This window comes from Meles meles, chromosome 7 (genome assembly GCF_922984935.1).
Source record: "Meles meles chromosome 7, mMelMel3.1 paternal haplotype, whole genome shotgun sequence".
NCBI classification, from domain to species: Eukaryota; Metazoa; Chordata; class Mammalia; order Carnivora; family Mustelidae; genus Meles; species Meles meles.
This window is the reverse complement of record NC_060072.1, coordinates 135215128-135234883: the sequence shown is the minus strand read 5'-3', so window position 1 is coordinate 135234883 and position 19756 is coordinate 135215128. Positions and strand designations below refer to the sequence as shown.

Here is a 19756-nt window from a genome sequence, read left to right as displayed (position 1 = left end):
TTCGGCTGGGCACCTGGGTGGCTCAGTGAGTTAAAGCCTCTGCCTTCGGCTCAGGTCATGATCCCAGGGTCCTGGGATCGAGCCCCGCATCGGGCTCTCTGCTCAGCAGGGAGCCTGCTTCCCCCTCTCTCTCTGCCTGCCTCTCTGCCTACTTGTGATCACTGTCTGTCAAATTAATAAAAACAAAATAAATAAATAAATAAATAAATAAATAAATAACAATTGCTTCAGTTCAATTTTTACAATTTGGTATCTTAGGATCTTTTTTTTTTTTTTAAGATTTTATTTATTTATTTGACAGACAAAGATCACAAGTAGGCAGAGAGGCAGGCAGAGAGAGAGGAGGAAGCAGGCTCCCCGCCGAGCAGAGAGCCTGACGTGGGGCTCGATCCCAGGAATCTGGGATCATGACCTGAGCTGAAGGCAGAGGCTTTAACCCACTGAGCCACCCAGGCGCCCCCAGGATTATTTTTATGTACACTGAAATTTGAGAACCTCTGACAGTGTTTTCTGAACTTTCTTTTGATAAGAATCACTTTGGCACTTGTTATAAAAAACAGTTTCCAGGAGCTCATTCTCAGAGTTTTTGCTTTGAGATGAAGATGATGCTTATCATCAAAGTATTGGAGGAAATATTAAAAAATAAAAGTAATCAACTATCCTTTCTCAGGCAGCACACTAAAATGTTACCTACTCAAATAGGCTTTCTTTGACTTGTCACTTCATAAAAAGTCTTCTCTTTAATTATTAACATCTCATTTATATTCTTCATAGCACTAACGAAAATGTATAATCATTTAATTAGTTTATTTAGCCTATGTTGTCTTTCTCCAACATTAGACTATAAGCACCATGATGACAGCGTTTTTTCTGGTTCTCTATTGGATGCCCCAAACCTACCAAAAGAGAAAGGGGCACTAATAGGTATAGATCATTCTAACTTGGGCCTGGTCCAAAGTAACAGTATACCTATGGAATTAACAAATGACTGTATGAGAAAACTTAAATTCTGTACACTTACGCACACATACCTACACACATACCAAATGACAGAAAGGCATCTTTTCACATGGTCTAGAAAGTACCTCTTCAAAGTGTGGATGTCTGATTAATTTCAATAAAATAATGTACCAAATTCTGTATTCCAATAAAATACTGATACAATATGAATTAGAATGGCACTATCACCTAATAGATGTTTCCTAATGGGTAGTGTCTAACATCAGTTTTCACATTACTTTTCTAATGCGGAAGCTAGAAGCAGTATTTTTCAAGGTATCATTGACACATAATATAATTGACTCATTTAAATATGCAGTTTGATGTTGTTTGGTAATTTGTATAAAATCACATAACCACTAAATCAAGATATAAAACAATTCCCTCATCCTAAAAGGTTTCAAAATTCTTAGAAAAATGCCATAAAACTCTGGTAATGTTAGAAATAAGAAATCTATGATAAAAAAATCAAAAGAAAAGAACTTAGCAGAAATATTTTAGTGGCTGGTAAAAATATACTGATTTGCCAAGTGGCAAAATATCTCTGGTGACCTCATGATTTTCCCCCTGAAATAATACTACAGATTTCAATCCCACTCAAAGAGCACATGGCTTTTGCAATCACTGGAGTACCATGAGGGAAGAAAGACTTAGAAGTGTGGTATTTATTATTTATATATTTCCTGCGATAAAAGAGGATGAAGAAGTTTAGACTTTTACACTTTTTCCATCTTGCCCTTTAAATAAAAAAATAAAATGGAACGACTCTAGGTAATTTGTTGTCTGTTCTGTTGCAAGTACACCAAATAAGAGCCTTTTACAGGAGAGCGGGAAGGGTTGTTCCAGCCCTAAGAACATGAAAGGAGTCATCCTGTCAGCCGGCTGCTCCACTGCAATTGAGCACAGCTAAAGGAAGGAAGGAACAATGCTGTGCCATTAGGGCAACTCAGCCAAGCTTCCCACTCCTGCCCTGCTTTCCCCTGACCCCTCCCACACCGGCTTTGTCACCCGGTCTGTGTACATGTTCTCTCCAGCACGGCAACATTAAAGGGTTAACTGGGCAAATAAAAACCACTTGTTCGTGGTGACTCATGTTCTTTCCATCAGCCTATGCTTCCTTTCCTCATGACAGGTTTTATCATACCGACGAGAGGGAAGTGTAAAAATAATGCATGAGAATCAGAGTAGTATTTATTGTCTATGAAAACTGTGTTTACCTGAAATGTGCTTTTACGACTAGTTACTGAATTTTTGTGCTTCCAAATACTACCTGCTAATTTCTAGTCTTTGATCTCTTGAAAGGGATATAATTTTAAAGAGAAAAACTGCTATAATTGGAAAGCGATGGGAGAAAGCGATGTCACTGTTAAGAATGAACAAATCAGAACCGATTCAGATAACTCACAGAATGCAATCTGTAGCCCCACCGGAAAAGGAGCAATTATAGCTAGGATGGGATTATGAAGGGAGGGGTCTCTTCACAGAAAGGTGTCCGAACTCTGAATTTTGACTCCATTATGGAAGAGGGCACACTAATAAAAAGCCCCTGGGACAGACGGCTGCATTCCTTACATCCTTAAAACGTGGCCGTTCTTCCAACGAAGAAGGGGGTAATTATCGTTAAATCTCAGTTCCCTTTGTGTCCATCAGTAGCAAATGCTTAATACTAGACTGATTTAACTCAATTTTGACTCTTCGTTTTTAGTCTCCTGGGTCAGTGATCAACATATGCAGAAAGCTGACCACCTCCCCCCTCCCCCCTCCCTGGTCCCCTCTGTCTCCACTACTGACGCTCAGAAAAGATACTAGCACACGAAGCACAAAGACAAAAAGAGGTATCTACATTTTACTAAGCAGGGCAGTCAAGAAATATGGTAATAATAAGTAAACATGAATATATGTATGGTATTTTAAAATGGGATATAAGTAAAAGAAATATATTAGGTTCTCCCTTTATGCCTACATCATTAGAAAAACCGAAAATACTAAGTGAAAATAAAAAGCCACATAGACATTGTATCAGTTCCCACAGCAGAAAACTTTCCACCGCATCTGTTATGGGACAGCTCCATTACAAATATGCAAGTGGAATTTCCGAGGGCTCGCAACTAGCGCCCTTTTCCTAAATCTGGGCAACAATTAGCCCGTCTGAAAGTGAACGTCCAGAACTTAGTAGGAAATAATTCCCAGAAAGGGCTCTGTGTATTATTAATGCTCAAAAATTTAAAACAACATGAAAGTACAAAGGGAAAATACAAGATAGAGAAAAACTGTATCAAACTGAAAGAAATAATTCAAGAATCATAACTAAATAATGGAGAAAAGAGGCCCATGAGATTAGAGTAAATCTTATTTTTCTTATTTGGATCGAAGCATAAATAAAATGATTTTTCATGGTGAAATATCACTGAGCAGGAGTTTGTTCAAGCTGGGGTGGCCTCCCCACATGCCAGGCTGGCAATGAGGGGTGTCTCCAATCACTCACCACCCGCCCCCTCCCAGAGGACACCACCTTCTCCAAGCAGATTCACGCCAGAAGCCCATCGCTGTTAACATGACTCTGAGGGAATATCACAGCCTCTCCCTGGCCACTCTTTGGTTATCCTCGTGCAAAATAATTTATTTGGGCTTTGTTACAATAAGAGGTATAATTAGCAGTCATTTTGTAGAACAAGGTATTGATGCCACACAAGCCAATTTTCTGAAAGCGCGGTACTGCGGCACCTGTACTGTTCATGTTTATAAATCAGGTAATTGTACATCAAGCCACTTCAGTGTGTATGTAATTAGTCTAATTTACATATGTAAATCAATTATCTTATACACAGTTTGCCAACTTCTTGCTTTCCTTTATTTTCCCCCCGTGTTGCAAGTTCAGATAGATCAAATTTCCAAAATACCATTTTAATAAACTAGCAGGTTTTTTTTTTTTCCCCTCAAGACATTTAGGGATATTTCCAATTCCTTCATCTGATAATAAAACACAAGGACAAAGTTCAAAGAAGCTGTTAAGTCTCTGCTGATTCATTATATCAGGAAGCTGCTTTACTTGTACTGGATGTTCCAAACCCTTTTAATCAATCTTTTCTGCTCTCACAAAACAACATTTCACTATGCTCAGGTGTCTCCAACTCTCACCTAATTTCAAGTGACAATACTGAGAATTGACAATATAATTAGAATACAGATTTGATAGGCATAAAAGACAATGACTGATCTCATTCAATTTTTTTTAAACTCTGGGCAAAGATCTATACCTTGCACCCTGCCCATTTAGGCCTACCTGACTCTCCATTCAAATGCTAGTCTACCAATGATTTCACATGGAAAAAAAATTGAAGATGCATTATTGACAATGTTTCAAAGGATGTAAAGGTACAGAATTGTATTCAAGACCACATTAAGGATCAGCACAGCATTAGATTTTAAATATAAACAAAAACATCTAAGCTTCAAAAATTCTCCATTTATTTTAGGCAAAATGTTTTAAGTTCATAATGTACATTCTATTACTTAAGTTTAGATGACTAAAAGTTTTGCTTTGTTTTAATATGTGATTTAACTACAAATATAAAGTGATCTTAAACTTAATGGAGAAAAACAGTAATTCTCAAATGATAATACACTGCCTAATTTTTAAAGAACACAACTGGTTATTTAAAACATTTTTTTTTAATTTTTTTTTAAAGATTTTATTTATTTATTTGACAGAGAGAGATCACAAGTAGATATAGAGGCAGGCAGAGAGAGAGAGAGGGAAGCAGGCTCCCTGCTGAGCAGAGCCCGATGCGGGACTCGATCCCAGGACCCCGAGATCATGACCTGAGCCGAAGGCAGCGGCTTAACCCACTGAGCCACCCAGGCGCCCTATTTAAAACATTTTTAAACTTCCATAAGATAATGTAATACACAGTTTCAGATTCTGAAAGTGTACTTGAAAACACTTTCAGAATTCTGAAAGGAATTCTGAAAGCAATTAAAAGAATTAAAAGTAGTTGATTAAACATATAAATGTATTTCCTCTCACTCATTTATCTCCATTAAAATGCTAGTAAGGGAATCAAAAAGTATAAACCACAAGAAAAAAGAGAACAGAAAAAGAGAGAGCAGTAGACGAATAAATGAAACAAGATGGGATTGGGAGGGAGACAAACCATAAGTGACTCTTAATCTCACAAAACAAACTGGGGGTTGCTGGGGGGAGGTGGGATTGGGAGGGGGGGTTATGGACATTGGGGAGGGTATGTGCTATCGTGAGTGCTGTGAAGTGTGTAAACCTGGCGATTCACAGACCTGTACCCCTGGGGATAAAACTACATTATATGTTTATAAAAAAAAAAAAAAATTGGAAGGGGAGGCGAACCATAAGAGACTATGGACTCTGAAAAACAACCTAAGGGTTTTGAAGGGTCAGGGGTGGGAGTTTGGGGGAACAGGTGGTGGGTAATAGGGAAGGCACGTTTTGCATGGAGCACTGGGTGTTGTGCAAAAACAATGAATACTGTTACGCTGAAAAAATAAATTAATTAAAAAAACAATAAAAAAAGATTTCAACAAAACTTTTCAATATGGAAAGACTGAGTGATGATGACTGATTTGGTAATGAGGGAAGCCACAAAATAAAGCACTAGGTGAGAACTATTTTGTGGTTACCTGTACACATCAACCTAGGAGTTGGGAAGGGAGGGGCAGGAAACAAGGGATCCTTTGGAAGTGTCTAATCAAAACACTTGACACCTTCTTATCTCACATACAAAATATCAACATCCAGGAGCCTGTCCCAGCACTCCTCACATACTTACACATTCAGGCAAGAGACTGGAGGTTTTATTCCCTAGAGAAACTGAAGGAACTCGAGATTTGGTGGCATCAGTACAATGGATAATGAGAAGAAGGTGTATGAAACAGGGAAGTGAGCTTGGAAGCGGGAGGCCAAAGGATTCAGGGAACAGTGGGTTCCATGTAAGTGACCAGCAGAGACACCAGAGAGCTCGGTCTGATATGTGGCAGAACTCCACTGTGGAGCAGGATGACATAGGGTTCCAGAAGCATGATGCTAAAATTCAGAACGCAGATTATAAAATGAAGGAGTAGAGAACCTCAGCCATGTATTTCCAGATACACTTCACAAGCACAGACCTGCTCAGGAGAAGCCAGCCCCACTAAGCCGAATCGGCATTCCTACTACTCTGTATTACAAGCATTTTGGTTCTCCTTGCTTTTTGTTAACCAGCTGAATGTATTTATTTTGCAAAGAGTAAAAATGATTAAGTCTCTCTGAAATGATATTGAGTGAAAAAATAGGATAAGTTCATAAATAATACCACCAATCATTTTAAACATACAAAAAAAAAAGATGAAGGAAATATGCTAAATGTTGAGAGTGGTTCTTAATGTAGTTTCAAGTATTTTCTACAATGATCAGCTATTTAAAATCATTTAAAGAATTATTTAAAAGGCATAATAGAAAAAATATAAAGTATGAATACCATACAATTTATAAGTGTGTCACTGCAGAAAAAAACAATAAAACTTTCTGAAAGAAATACAATAATAAAATGCTAATAAAATCATAATGAACATAATAAATATATATTATTATAGTGAACCAATGAAGGTTTTACTAGTCCTGAGTTTGATAAAAGCAACTATTTAAAACACTTGTGAATTTTACCAGAATTAATTAATTTTACCAGAATTAATCTTTGATTACCTCACTTTAATAATATTCAATGAAAATTAGAAAAACTACATTCTTTTAGGAGACAGTTACCTTAACAGGGCACCTTCCTGTATGTATTCCTGCATCAGAGAGAACTTTCCAAACCCACTCCCAGGAGACTCGACAGCTTCTCTTTGGGGACTTACTTAGTATTCAACACCATTTCTGATAATGGTTTTTTCCCGCATAAATGTAAATACCTGGTTCTATAGTTTATGACATTAGTATTCAATGAGGACAGAAAAAAAAAACACAGCTTTCCATTTTTGTCTAATGAAGCCTCACTCACATTAATTCTCTCTCGTACCCTAGCACCTGGCACAGAGCCTCTGTCACGTGTTAGCTGAACAAAATACGGATGACTAAATCAATATTGTAAAAAGTCCCTTTCCAGCTTGTTCTTCTGCAAGGCAAAGAACCCCTGTTTCTTGAGTCTTTTATTGTGGAGATGTTTCCTCTTAGTCGTTAATAGTCTTTGTGGCTTTTCTTTAATTCCCTAATTTGTCCTAAAAGGACAAGGCCAGAACAGGGCACAACATTCTGCTAAGCTTGTGACCAGTTAGGAACAAATTAAAGGAAGGGTTTCCTGGTGTCCATGTTACTTAAACATTCAGTCATCCCAAGGCGACACTGTAAATTTCCACACAGAGAATAATGTTGAAACACTCACCTCAAGAACCAACCACAACTTGTCTCCATTTATTTTATCCTTCTTAAAGTACATCCCATAGAATCTGACCACATTGGGGTGGTCGGAAAGCGCCTTGAAGATGTTATACTCTGCTTCAATCTCTTCGTCAATGTCCTAGTTTCAAAAAGTCAAAGGAAGAAAACCATGAATTACATCAAAGAGACACATTAGAGACCACCAAATAGAGAATTTAATTTTATCAAAGCCAGGTTATAATAATGGCTTTTATTGTGCTCAATAGTACATATTAAAATTTCTCATGCCATTATGTAAGGGGAGAGATTGTGATTTTCCTGCTAATCAAATTCATCTCTAATTATGTTAATTTCACTGAGTTAAAAAGGGACAAATAAAAGACTATTTTTGTATGCAATTAGGAAGAAACATACGTGAAGAAGGATTCCAAAGGATATTATTCCTTTCTTGGCAGTGTTAACTTTGTTTCTGTGGCAAAGCCATGGGCTTGAAATAAAAACTTTTAGGTGGTTCATTTTGTGCCTTTGAAATAGACAATATTTAGAAGTTTTCAAAAAGTAGTCATACAAGCAATAAATGCCTATCTTTCCAAAAAAATAAAATAAAGTTACACATAAGATGCCATTTAGCCTTCAGTTCACTAAAGGCTCATCTGCCAGAAACAGAACGGGTTGCTACCCTTGCCAACAAAATGCAAGATAAACACTTAGTCATGTTTGTAGAAAACCACAACCCATGAAACAACTCAGAGTAATAATAAGAGGAAGGCTTCGAACACTGTTTTTACAGCAACATTCAGTGTCCACGTTGTTTTATGACAAAATCGTGTAATCACAGAGCCGGAAAGAATTTTGGACCAGAGCTCTAATTTGAGAAAAAGAAGCGAAAGCTCAGAGAGTTTGGTCACAGAGAGTTTTGGTTAGTGTAAAATCAGGGCTAGCCTGCAGGTCCCCTGCCTCCTTCTTTCTAATCCCATTCATTGTATCTCGTATCAAAAGTTATAATAATAAGACTCTCTTAATAAAAAAAAAAAAAAAAGCCACTCTATAAAATGCTTAGGATGCATTTAAATTTATTTCACGAAGATTATAATCTCTTGGTTATAAATCTTTTTTATTTGGCTTGTGACATTATGAAGGAAGAGGAAATAGATAATTCTGAGAAAAACATACATGTACTAGGACAAGAAGAAAAGCAGCAAAAGAGCCAATTTCATACCAGAGTTAAGAAACCAATATATTTTATGAAAGCAATAGAATAAAACATGATTTTAATGGTTCATAGGATACGAAACAGGAGTAAATTATAAAAGAATAATGTCCACATGTATTCATAATCCATTTGTCCTTCTCCTTTAAGAAGTGGAGGAATGGGAGAGACACGCTGGTTATAGCACCAGACACGGGATCCGGCTGGAGCCCTTTCTCTTGCCACCATGAACCCCAACCTATACTTGCAAAGACCAGAGGAGATAGGTACAGTCACTCTGGTACAGCTTCATTTGTATTTGTGTCTCTTGTCCTTCAGTTTAAATGGCAAGGACTGCCTGGGTGGTTCAATTGGTTAAGCATCTGTTTTTGGCTCAGGTCATGATTTCCAATAGAACTCCATCTCGGGCACCCTGCTCAGTGGGGTGTTTCCTTCTCCCTTTTCCCCTCCCGCCACCCTTAATCCCCACTCATGCTCTCTCTCTCTTTCTTTCAAATAAACAAATAAACAAAATCTTTTAAAAAATGGTGAGACCTTTCCAATAGGGGAATATGAAAACATTCAGCATCAGTTAAGCCTGGACGTAGCTGTCTCTCTCTTTTTCTTCCCCTAGCATATGTAATTTATTGCTTGAAAATAAACCCCTACTCTCCCTCTCCTCTGTTCAAAATAATATGAAACGCTGTGGTTATAATGGGTTTAGTAGGAATAAACAATCAAAAAAGAAAGTGCGACCCTGGAGACCTTTTGCAGAGTCCTACAGTTTGTTAGTGTAAGAGCTGTGACAAGGACTAGGAGTCCCATGTCCTTCCCAAACACATCAGGTCATCGCTGTCATGTCCCACCCCATCATGTGTGTAAGGGTCAGGTAACTGGAGAAACTGCTCTCCATAGAAGTTCGGGGATTATGGGATCACTGGCCTCCTTCTGGCTCACCCAAGTGCTGCGGGAGAGCTACATATTTCCCAGGAGCTGAAAATGTTCCAAAACAGCCAGTTCTCATTCCCAGAAAAAAAAAAAAGGCAGGAGGGCAATTCATCAACTTCTTTACACTCTTCAAGGCCCCCCCCCCCAAAAAGCCTAGAAGATTCCCTTATCACAACTGCTATTCCAAAAAAAGCAAAAGAGTACCCCTACTGGGGCATCACTTACAGAGGCCAAAAGACTACACATGAAATTTCAGTTCTTCACAAGGAAACTTACCCTGATCATAAGGGAATAACATTTCTGCTTTGGAAACATTTCAGCAAACCTGAAAATTAATTTCCCATCTCTGAAAGAAATATAATTTAACATAAAATATTTCTGGGTTAGCTTAAGAGATATTCTGCCTGAAGCCTAAATAAAGGCAGGAAGAAAAAGAGAAAAAATGACATCTGAGAATGACTTCTAGACCCTTGAGTCTGTTCTTACAACCTTTTTGAAATCTAAAATAACATTAAATCAACTGCCGAGCTATTAAGAGCTGTATTTATTCATTTACTTATTTGTATTACATGTTTGTTCAATTAAATATTTATTGGTCCCTACCGTGTGTGTTAAGTGTATAAACAAGAAAAACCTAACAAACAGACTTTTTTTTTTTTTACATTTTCTTCAATGGCAATTGACATTGTAACAAATCAATAAAGTTACTGTAGACTTTTTAACTTCTTAGTACAAATAAAAACAAAGTTAATCCGCAGGAAAAAAACTGAAAAATAATGTGACATACATGAATCGGGTCCAGAATTTTCACTGCTGCTTTTTGGCCATTTTTCTTATTCAACACTTTAAAAACTTTCCCGTAAGTTCCTTTGCCAATTGTTTCGGTGATTTCCCATGTATCAGAAGGATCAGGAAAGTTATCAAAGATGATTGTTTTTCCAGTTAATGGAAGCATCTCACAAGTCTAAATCCTTAGAGAGAAAAAGTACAGTTTCAGCTACATTTGATTGGGGATATTAAATCGCACACATAAACTCATGGGAAATTATCTAACATTTCACTGACATGATAGAAAATATACAGCAGTAACGAAATGTACTCAGAATTACAGGAAATTTTAATTTCAATTCTTTTTGCAAATAGATTAATATGAGTTTAATAATCCTTTGTAAACAGGGCTTTATTTCTACATTTAATACAGTCCCATATTAATCGCTCTTCATTCTTCTTATATTAAAATAAGAGGCACATATTTAAATGACTGCTTTATATTCAGATATTAATACAATGAATAAAAAAATTAAAATTAACCTTAGAGATGATAAAATTCAATTTTGTCAAGGCAAATCCCACACTTTGAAGTGACTGTGTCTTACATCACTCCTCTATGTAAAACCCAACAACGGGTCCCCTCATATTGCTTTTAGGAGTTGGTTTTTTTTTTTTTTTTTTTTTTTTTTTATATTTTATTTATTTGACAGAGAGAGAGAGCACAAGCAGGGGAAGCAGCAGGCAGAGGGAGAGGGAGAGGCAGTCTCCCCACCGAGCAGGAAGCCAATGTGGGGCTCAATCCTAGGACTCTGGGATCATGACCTGAGCTGAAGGCAGATGCTTAACTGGCAGAGCCACCCAGATTCCCATACTGCTTTTAGGATGAAATTTAACACAACCTACCAGGTCCTTTAAAGTATGGCCCTGGCTTAATGTCGTAGCTTCATGTCTCAACTCTTCTTCTCCCAGACACTACACACCAGTCACTCGGGATCATTTAAATTCATTTCTTTCTTGCTTAAGGATCTTAGCAGACATGAATCCCTCCCACTTCTGCCTGTGGTTTCTTTACTAAATTCCAACACCTTCTTATCTTTTCGATCTTGGCTTAGATGTCATTACCTCTGAATGCGACCACTCTCCATCCCATGTGGGTTGCATGCCCACCCCTGCACTCATGTAGCACTCTACCCAAGTTTATCAGATCTTACGATATGCCCAACACCTGGCACAGTGCTGAAATAATTAGAATACAGCCAATGAGGTCAGGTGACTTTTAAAAGCAGATGTTATGTATGACCTGAAATAAGATCCCAGGTTTCTTGACTTCTCAGTAATGTTTTTAACCTTCTATGTTCTTCCTATATTATATTCAACAACTTATATAGAATTACCAAAACAAAAAACAAAAAAAAAGTAACAGAAAGAGCTCCCACAACTTCTGGTGGCCCTTACATTTTTTCACTTATCTGTGCAAACGCTCACTATCTTTCATGTTAAAAAGTTGTGTGCAATTATGCTTGTATGTGTACGCATACACGCAGAAACATATCTTTTAATAAATAGGTATCATTGCTACATAACAATGTCAGCCCATGAAATTCATTAGTCTAACCACAATTTTGTATCTCAGCTACACCACTGATCCACTGAGTCCTCTCTTTATAGCTATCAACCCTGTTCATTTTCATTCCTTCTTCATTTGCTTCTTCCCAGCATAAATTCTACAGCTTGAATTATTATAATTTCCTTGCAAATACGCTCAACTCTCTTGTTCCTCTTTCTCCGCCATCAGTCTCCCAGAATAAAAAAAGCCAAGTCTGATTAAACCCTACATGTCCTCACACCTGTGACTGTAGCTAGACAAAAACTACACAACCGTATTGACTGGTTTCACTTCAAATTCAGAATAACAAACCTACAAATAGAACCTGGACACTACCTAGAAGTCCTACTGTGTTTCCCTGGTTTGTCTATTCCTTTCTCATTATTTCACAGTGATCTCTGTTCTCACATTTTCCTGTCCTCAAATTGTTCTTCTTTATTCTCTATCCCCTTCCACAAAATTTCCCAATTGATGCCCTTACTTAGTAAGTAATTGAAAAGACAAAAGCAACAATAAACTCCTTAAAACTACAAATTTCTCATCCTGAAGACTACAAACCAATGTGCATCAAACATGAATTCATTCTCATTGATTCTATCATCTATTTTTGCTCTTCGGCCTCAACTAGTCTCTTTCTTCAGTTCCTTCTCAGCCTTCAGATCCTGGCTAAAACATCATTTTCTTAGAAGGGCCTTTTTTGACCAACCTACATAAAGTTTCAAAAGAGTATAGGCTTTATTTTTACTACTGTTACTGCCATTCCCAGAATAACGCCTAGCAAAAAAATAAGGATTAGGGAGAGCAGAAAAGAATTTTGAAATTCTAAACAAAATAAGGATCATGTTCTGATTCATTATACTTAAGGACACATCATCTCATAAATGGCTATGAATGGCTCTAAAAATTACATCACTACATAAAAACACCCTCATGAATAGTTCTTAGAACACTTAATCTTTCTGAAATTTGTGCCTTTGATCCAAAATGCAATGGAATAAGTAGGAGGTAATCAGTAATAATCATCCCCTTTAGTGATTTCACAATCAGTGACATGATAACTATTTTTTACATCTATGTACTTGAGTCATGCAAATAAGCATTTATGCCATCCACATAATGTAAAAGTTAGACCAAAAGACCAAATTAAATCTTGTTAAATGCCTGAAATAAGCATTTTTACCCACAAGAGACATTCATTATACAGAATACTGCTTTTCAAGTGGTAGCGTTATTCAACATGATTTTAATTTCTGTGACATTAATTGTTAGGAATTAACTATTGGTATTTAAATATATTCATAAGAATATATTCATAAGGCATAAGAATGACTGAACACCTAATGTATGCAGAGTATGTTAGAGTCTTGGGGATACAAAGATAGTCAACTCATGGATATGTAAGTAATATGAAAAGTGACAGATAATGGAAACAAGCTTAAAGTGCTATAGAAGCCCAGGTGAAGAAGCAATTAATTCTGGAGTGATCATAAAAAGATACAGAAAATAAGCAGGACTGGAGCTGGACATTAAACATGAATGGAAGTTTGTCCAAAACATAATTTCCTCTTTAACGAGTCTAAGTAAGATAACTATTTAAAGCAGTGCATCGTTATATTATAAAAAATTATAAAACAATAATCACAGAATAACTAAAGCCCAGGTGTTTGGGAAACAGAATACACTTAGTCAAATGTCATTTAAAAAAAAAAAAACTCCCAAGAAGTAGATGAAATGAAGTCTGAAATGACATCCTCAAAATTAAACATTAAAGAATTCAAAACCTTAGAATAGAAACAAGTCTTCTGAATTTTACACTGTACTTTTTCCAGTACAGATAGGTTATTATTTAAGAATAAAATATCAGTTAGTAAACAACTAATTATTTAATGATTATAGTAGGTTGTATCCTACATGGCAATCATTGTTCATTTTTTTTCTAGTCCTTTACCACTCATGGAATAAAAAATAATTCTCTAGCTCATAAAAATGAATAACTTCTTAATTATATGATCATATATGCTAAATATCTTTTTGGCATATATTCAGTAAGTATATATTTTATACACATGTATGTACATATGTATTATAGTATATATTATGTATATATTTCAACATATGTATTTACCATAATTCAAAAAGGTACTTCCATTTTAAAAGCTACATTTAAAAAATGAAAAATCATCTTTTTGAATTGATTTATTATATATTGAGCTGCTGAGGGACTTTTTTCATGATTAAAAAAAGACCATACTATAATGAAAAAAGTATCTTACTTCAGGATCTTATCAGTCATCTTAACATTTATTTATTTATTTATTTATTTTTTAAAAGATTTTATTTATTTATTTGACAGACAGATCACAAGTAGTCAGAGAGGCAGGCAGAGAGAGAGGAGGAAGCAGGCTCCCCGCTGAGCAGAGAGCCCGATGCTGGGCTCGATCCCAGGACCCTGGGATCATGACCTGAGCCGAAGGCAGAGGCTTTAACCCACTGAGCCACCCAGGTGCCCCTTAACATTTATTTCGAACTGCTTTTGTAAACCTTCCTTTCATTCTTCTTTACTAAAATAACCAAACTGACTTCATGCTCATTCTAAAACACAGCAGGGCTGATCTCCCTTTGGGCTATGTTTTCCCTCTGCCTGGAATGCTCTTTCTCCAGATATCCATGTTGCTTACTTCCTCACTTTCTTTAATTCTTGCATCAGCCATCACCACCTCAGTAAGTCTTATCCTAACCATCCTGTTTAAAATGCCACCTTACCCCCCTCCACCCTATCCTATCTCCAAACTCCTGGTCCCTCTTTCCCCCACTATATTTTCATAACATTTTTTATCTCCTTCATGCTACAACACTTCCTGTCTATTATGTTTTAATTATTGGTTTTCTATACTACTAGAATTTAAGCCCATGAGCACTGAAATTTTATCCAGGTTGTTCACTGATATATCCCAAAGACTCTAAACCCATAACTGGCACAGAAGAAGTACTCAATAAGTACTTGTTGAATACTGGATAGAAACGAATAGAACACAGTAACCAGAAAAATTTCAGGTGATTTTACCAATGAATTCAATAAAATGATTAAGAAAGAAAGAATGTCATCTGATGCAAGCTTTTTTCAGAGACTAGAGATAGACAGAACACTTGAAAGCACCTACAAAGAGACAGAAGTTTTTTTTTTTTTTTTTAAGAACCAAACAGGGGCGCCTGGGTGGCTCAGTGGGTTAAAGCCTCTGCCTTCGGCTCAGGTCATGATCCCAGAGTCCTGGGATCGAGCCCCACATCAGGCTCTCTGCTCTGCAGGGAGCCTGCTTCCTCCTCTCTCTCTCTGCCTGCCTCTCTGCCTAGTTGTGATTTCTCTCTGTCAAAATAAATAAAAAATATTTAAAAAAAAAAAAAAAGAACCAAACAGAAATTCCAGATACGAAAATTAAAATAATTGAATTGAAAAATTCCCTAGATGGGTTTAGTAACAGACTTGCACAAGCAGAAGAAAACCAGCAAACTTAAAGCCAAGTAATTTGAAATTATCAAGTCTGAGGAAAAAAAAGAAAAAGAAATGTAGAAAAAGGAACAGAGCCTAAGGGACTTATGAGATCCCATCAAGAGGACCAATATAAGCATTATGAGTAAGAGAAGAAGAAGAAGAAAAAGAAACAGAATGAGACAAGGAGAATATTTGAAGAAATGATGGCTGAAAACATCATAAATTTAAGTAAAAGACATGGCTATACAAATCCAAGTAGATGGATCTACAAACCTAAGAGGCCCAAAAAACTGCAAAGATAAATCCCAAGAAACCCACACTGAGACACATTATAATGAAGTTGTCAAAAGACAAAGACAAAGAAGGGATCTTGAAGGCAGCAAAAGAGAAGCAACTCACCATTTAGAAGATTTCCCAGCAGAAATCTTGTAAGTCAGAAGGTAGTGGGACAACATAGTTAATGTGCTGAAAGAAAGACTTGTCAACTGAGAATTTTATATGCAGCAAAAGTGTCCTTCAAATATGAGAGAGAAATTAACACTTCCCCAAATAAATAAAAGCTGAGGGAGTTCATTGCCACTAGATCTGTCCTACAAGAACTGCTAAAAAGAGTCCTTCAGGTTGAAGTGAAGGATGCTAAACATTATATAATGATAAAAGGATTAACTCACCAAGAAGATATAACAGTTATAAATATATATGCACAAACATCAAAGCTCCAAAATATATAAAATAAACATTGATGTAATTGAAGGAGAAATAAACAGCTCTACTATAATAGCAGGAAACTTCAATACATTGCCTTCCATAACAGATAAAACAAAGAGACAGGGGCCAGTAAGGAAATACAGCTCTTGAACAACACTACGGCCCAACTGGATCTAAAAGACACGTACAGAATGCCCACCTAACGATAGCAGAATACACATTTTTCTCAAGTGTAGATGGAACATTCTGCAAGATAAACCACATGTTTGGCCACAAAGCAAGTCTTAATAAAATGTAAAAGGCTGAAAATATATAAAATACCTTTTTCAGTCGGAACATGATGGAACTAGAAATCAACAGCCAAAGGAAAACTGGAAAATTGATATATGCATGGAAATGAAACAACACACTATTAAATAATTAATAAGTCCTCTAAGAAATCACAAGGAAAATTAGAAAATATCTTGAAGCAAATGAGACTACAACATAGCAAAACTTAAGGGATGCAGCAAAAGCAATGTTCAGAGGCAAATTTATGTTAAATTTAACAATATTTATGTTAAACATAAATTTATGTTAAAAAAAAAAAAGAAAAATCTCAAGTCCTAATTTTATACCCTAAAACTAGAATTAAAGGAAGAGGAACGAATTAAACCCAAAAGAAAAGGAAATAATAAATACTAGAGCAGTGATAAATAAACAGAAAAGACAAAACAACAGAAAAAATCAACAAAGTCAAGAGTTTATTCTTCAAAAGATAAACAAAATCGACAAACCTTTACTTAGAAAGAAAAAAAAAGGAAAAGAAACAAATAATCAAAATCAGAAATGGAATAGGGGGAATTACTACTGATTTCATAAACATAGGAAGGATTGAACTAGGAATAATTACATGCCCACACAATGGATAAATTAGATGAAATGGACAAATTCCTAAAAACACACAAGCTACCAAGGCTGAATCATGAAAAAATAAAAAATCTGAATAGGCCTACAACTAGTGAGGAGACTGAATCAGTAATCAAAATTCTCAACAGCAAAAGAAGCTCAGAACCATGTAGATTTGCTGGTTAATTCTACCAAACATTGAGGATAAATTAACACCTTAAACAAAATTTAACACCTTAAACTCTTAACAAGCAAGGACTAAGAATTCTTAAACTTCCAAAAAATTTAAGAGGAGTGAGCACTGCCTAACTCATTCTGTAAGTCCAGCTTTATCCTGATACCAAAGCCAGGCAAGGAACACTGCAAGAATACCAATATCCCAATAAACACTGATACAAAAATCTTCAAATAAAATACCATCACTCTGAATTCAGCAGCATATTCAAAGGGTCTCAATAGCATATTCAAAGGATCATACACGATGACCAAGTGGGATTTATTCCTGGAATGCAGGAATGGTTCAACATATGCAAATCAATCAATGTAATACATGATATTAACAAAATAAAGGGTAAAAATGATCATTTAAATTGATGCAAAAATGTGTTTGATAAAATTTAATATTCATTTAAGATAAAAAAAAAAAACCTCAAACTAAGAAGAGAAGAAAATTCCCTGGACATAATAAAGGCCATGTATGAAAAACCCATAGCAAACGTCACACTCATTGGTTAAAGACTGACAGCCTTTCCTCTTAGAACAGGAACAGGAAAGGAGGTCTACTTTTTCCATTTCTATTCAACACAGTACCAGAAGTCCTAGTCAGAGCAAGTAGTCAAGAAGAAAAAAAAAGACATCCATGGATAAAGAAGATGTGGTATATATATATAATGTAATATTAGTCTGCCATCAAAAAAATGAAATTTTGCCATTTGCAACGATGTGGATGAAACTAGTGGGTATCAGAGAAAGACAATCATCATATGATTGCACTCATATGTGGAATTTAAGAAACAAAACAGACGAGCACAGAGGAAGGGAAGGGAAAATGAAACAAGACAAAATCAGAGAGGGAGACAAACCAAGAGATACTTAACTACAGGAAACAAACTGAGGGTTGCTGGAGGGGACGGCAGTGGGGGGGTTGGGGTAACTGGGTGATGGGCATTAAGAAGGACACGTGATGTAATGAGCACTGGGTGTGATATAAGTCTGATGAACCACTGAACTCTACCTCTGAAACTAATAATACACTATATGTTAATCAATTGAATGCAAATAAAATAAAATTAAACTTAAAAAAAAGAATAAAGCCTCCCATAACAAAGGTAAAAAAAAAAATCCAAATTGGAAGGGAAGTTTAAAATTATCTCTATTTCTCTATTCACAAATGACTTGATCTAATATGTAGAAAACCCTAAAGAAGCCACAAAAAGACTGTTAGAACCAATCAATGAATTCAGAAAAGCTGTGAGATATAAAATCAGTTTCATTTCTATACACTAACAATGAATCTGAGAAGGAAATCCAGAAAACAATTATATTTACAATAGCACCAAAAAGAATAAAATACTTAGGAATAAAGTTAAGCAAGGAGGCAAGAGACTTGTACAGTATAAAATATAAACCACTGTTGAAAGAAATTAAACAAGACACAAAGAAATGTAGAGACAACCTGTGTTCACATATTGGAAGACTTGATATTGTGAAGATGTCAATACTGCACCAATCTACAGATGCATTCCCTATCAAAATCCCAAAAAGAAATAGAAAAAAAGTCCATCTTAAAATTCATATGGAATCTCAAAGAATCTCAAATAACCCAAACAATACTAAAAAGAAGGATAAAGTTGGAGGTCTCACACTTCCTGATTTCAAAACTTACTGCAAAATTACAGTAATCAAAACTGTGTGATCCTGGCAGAAAGACAAATACATAGACCAAAAGAATAAATGAGAGAACCCAGAAATAAAACCTCATATATAGGGTCAAATGATTTCCAACAAGACTGCCAAGATCATTAAATAGGGAAAGAACAATCTTTTCGACAACTAGTGTTAAGAGAACTGGATAACCACATGTAAAAGAATGAAGCTGAATTCTTCTGTTACACCATATACAAAAAATTAATGTCCCCCCCACATCAGGTTCCGGGATCAGCAGGGAGTCTGACTGGGAATCTCTCTCTCTCTCCTCCTCTGCCCTTCCCCGATGCATGCTTGCTCTCTCGCTCTTTCTCGAGTAAATAAAGCTTTAAAATTTAAGAAAGATCCAAAAAATTAACCCTAAATGTATCAAAGACTTAAACCTAAGAGGTAAAACTGTAGTACTTAGAAGAAAACATAAGGGAAAAGCTTCATAGCAGTGGATTTGGCAATGACTTCTTGGATATGACACTCAAACACAGGCAACAGAAAGAAACAGATAAACTGGATTTCATAAAAATTAAAAACTCTTGTGCATCAAAGGATGCTATCAACAGAGTGAAAAGACAACCTACAGAAGAAAATATTTGCAAGTCATATATTGTATCAAGAGTTAACAAGAATATAAAAAGAAGGGGTGCCTGGGTGGCTCAGTGGGTTAAGCCTCTGCCTTCAGCTCAGGTCATGATCTCAGGCTCCTGGGTTCGAGCCCCGCGTCAGGCTCTCTGCTCAGCAGGGAGCCTGCTTCGTCCTCTCTCTCTGCCTGCCTCTCTGCCTAATTGTGATCTCTCTCTCTCTCTCTGTGTCAAATAAATAAAATCTTAAAAAAAAAAAAAAAGAATA

General features: G+C 36.1%; 1 protein-coding gene across 1 annotated transcript in view; it reads right to left on the bottom strand.

Annotated features, from left to right (window-relative positions):
* Positions 1-10479, bottom strand: part of MYO3A (myosin IIIA) — a 230683-nt gene extending 220204 nt beyond the window's left edge. Inside the window, exons 1-2 of the mRNA XM_046012977.1 lie at positions 10312-10479; positions 7392-7526 (exon numbers count right to left, since the gene is read on the bottom strand). Of these exons, the coding sequence (XP_045868933.1) occupies positions 7392-7526; positions 10312-10479 (303 nt within the window). The remainder of the gene's footprint in view (positions 1-7391; positions 7527-10311) is intronic.
* Between the last annotated feature and the right edge of the window lie 9277 nt (positions 10480-19756).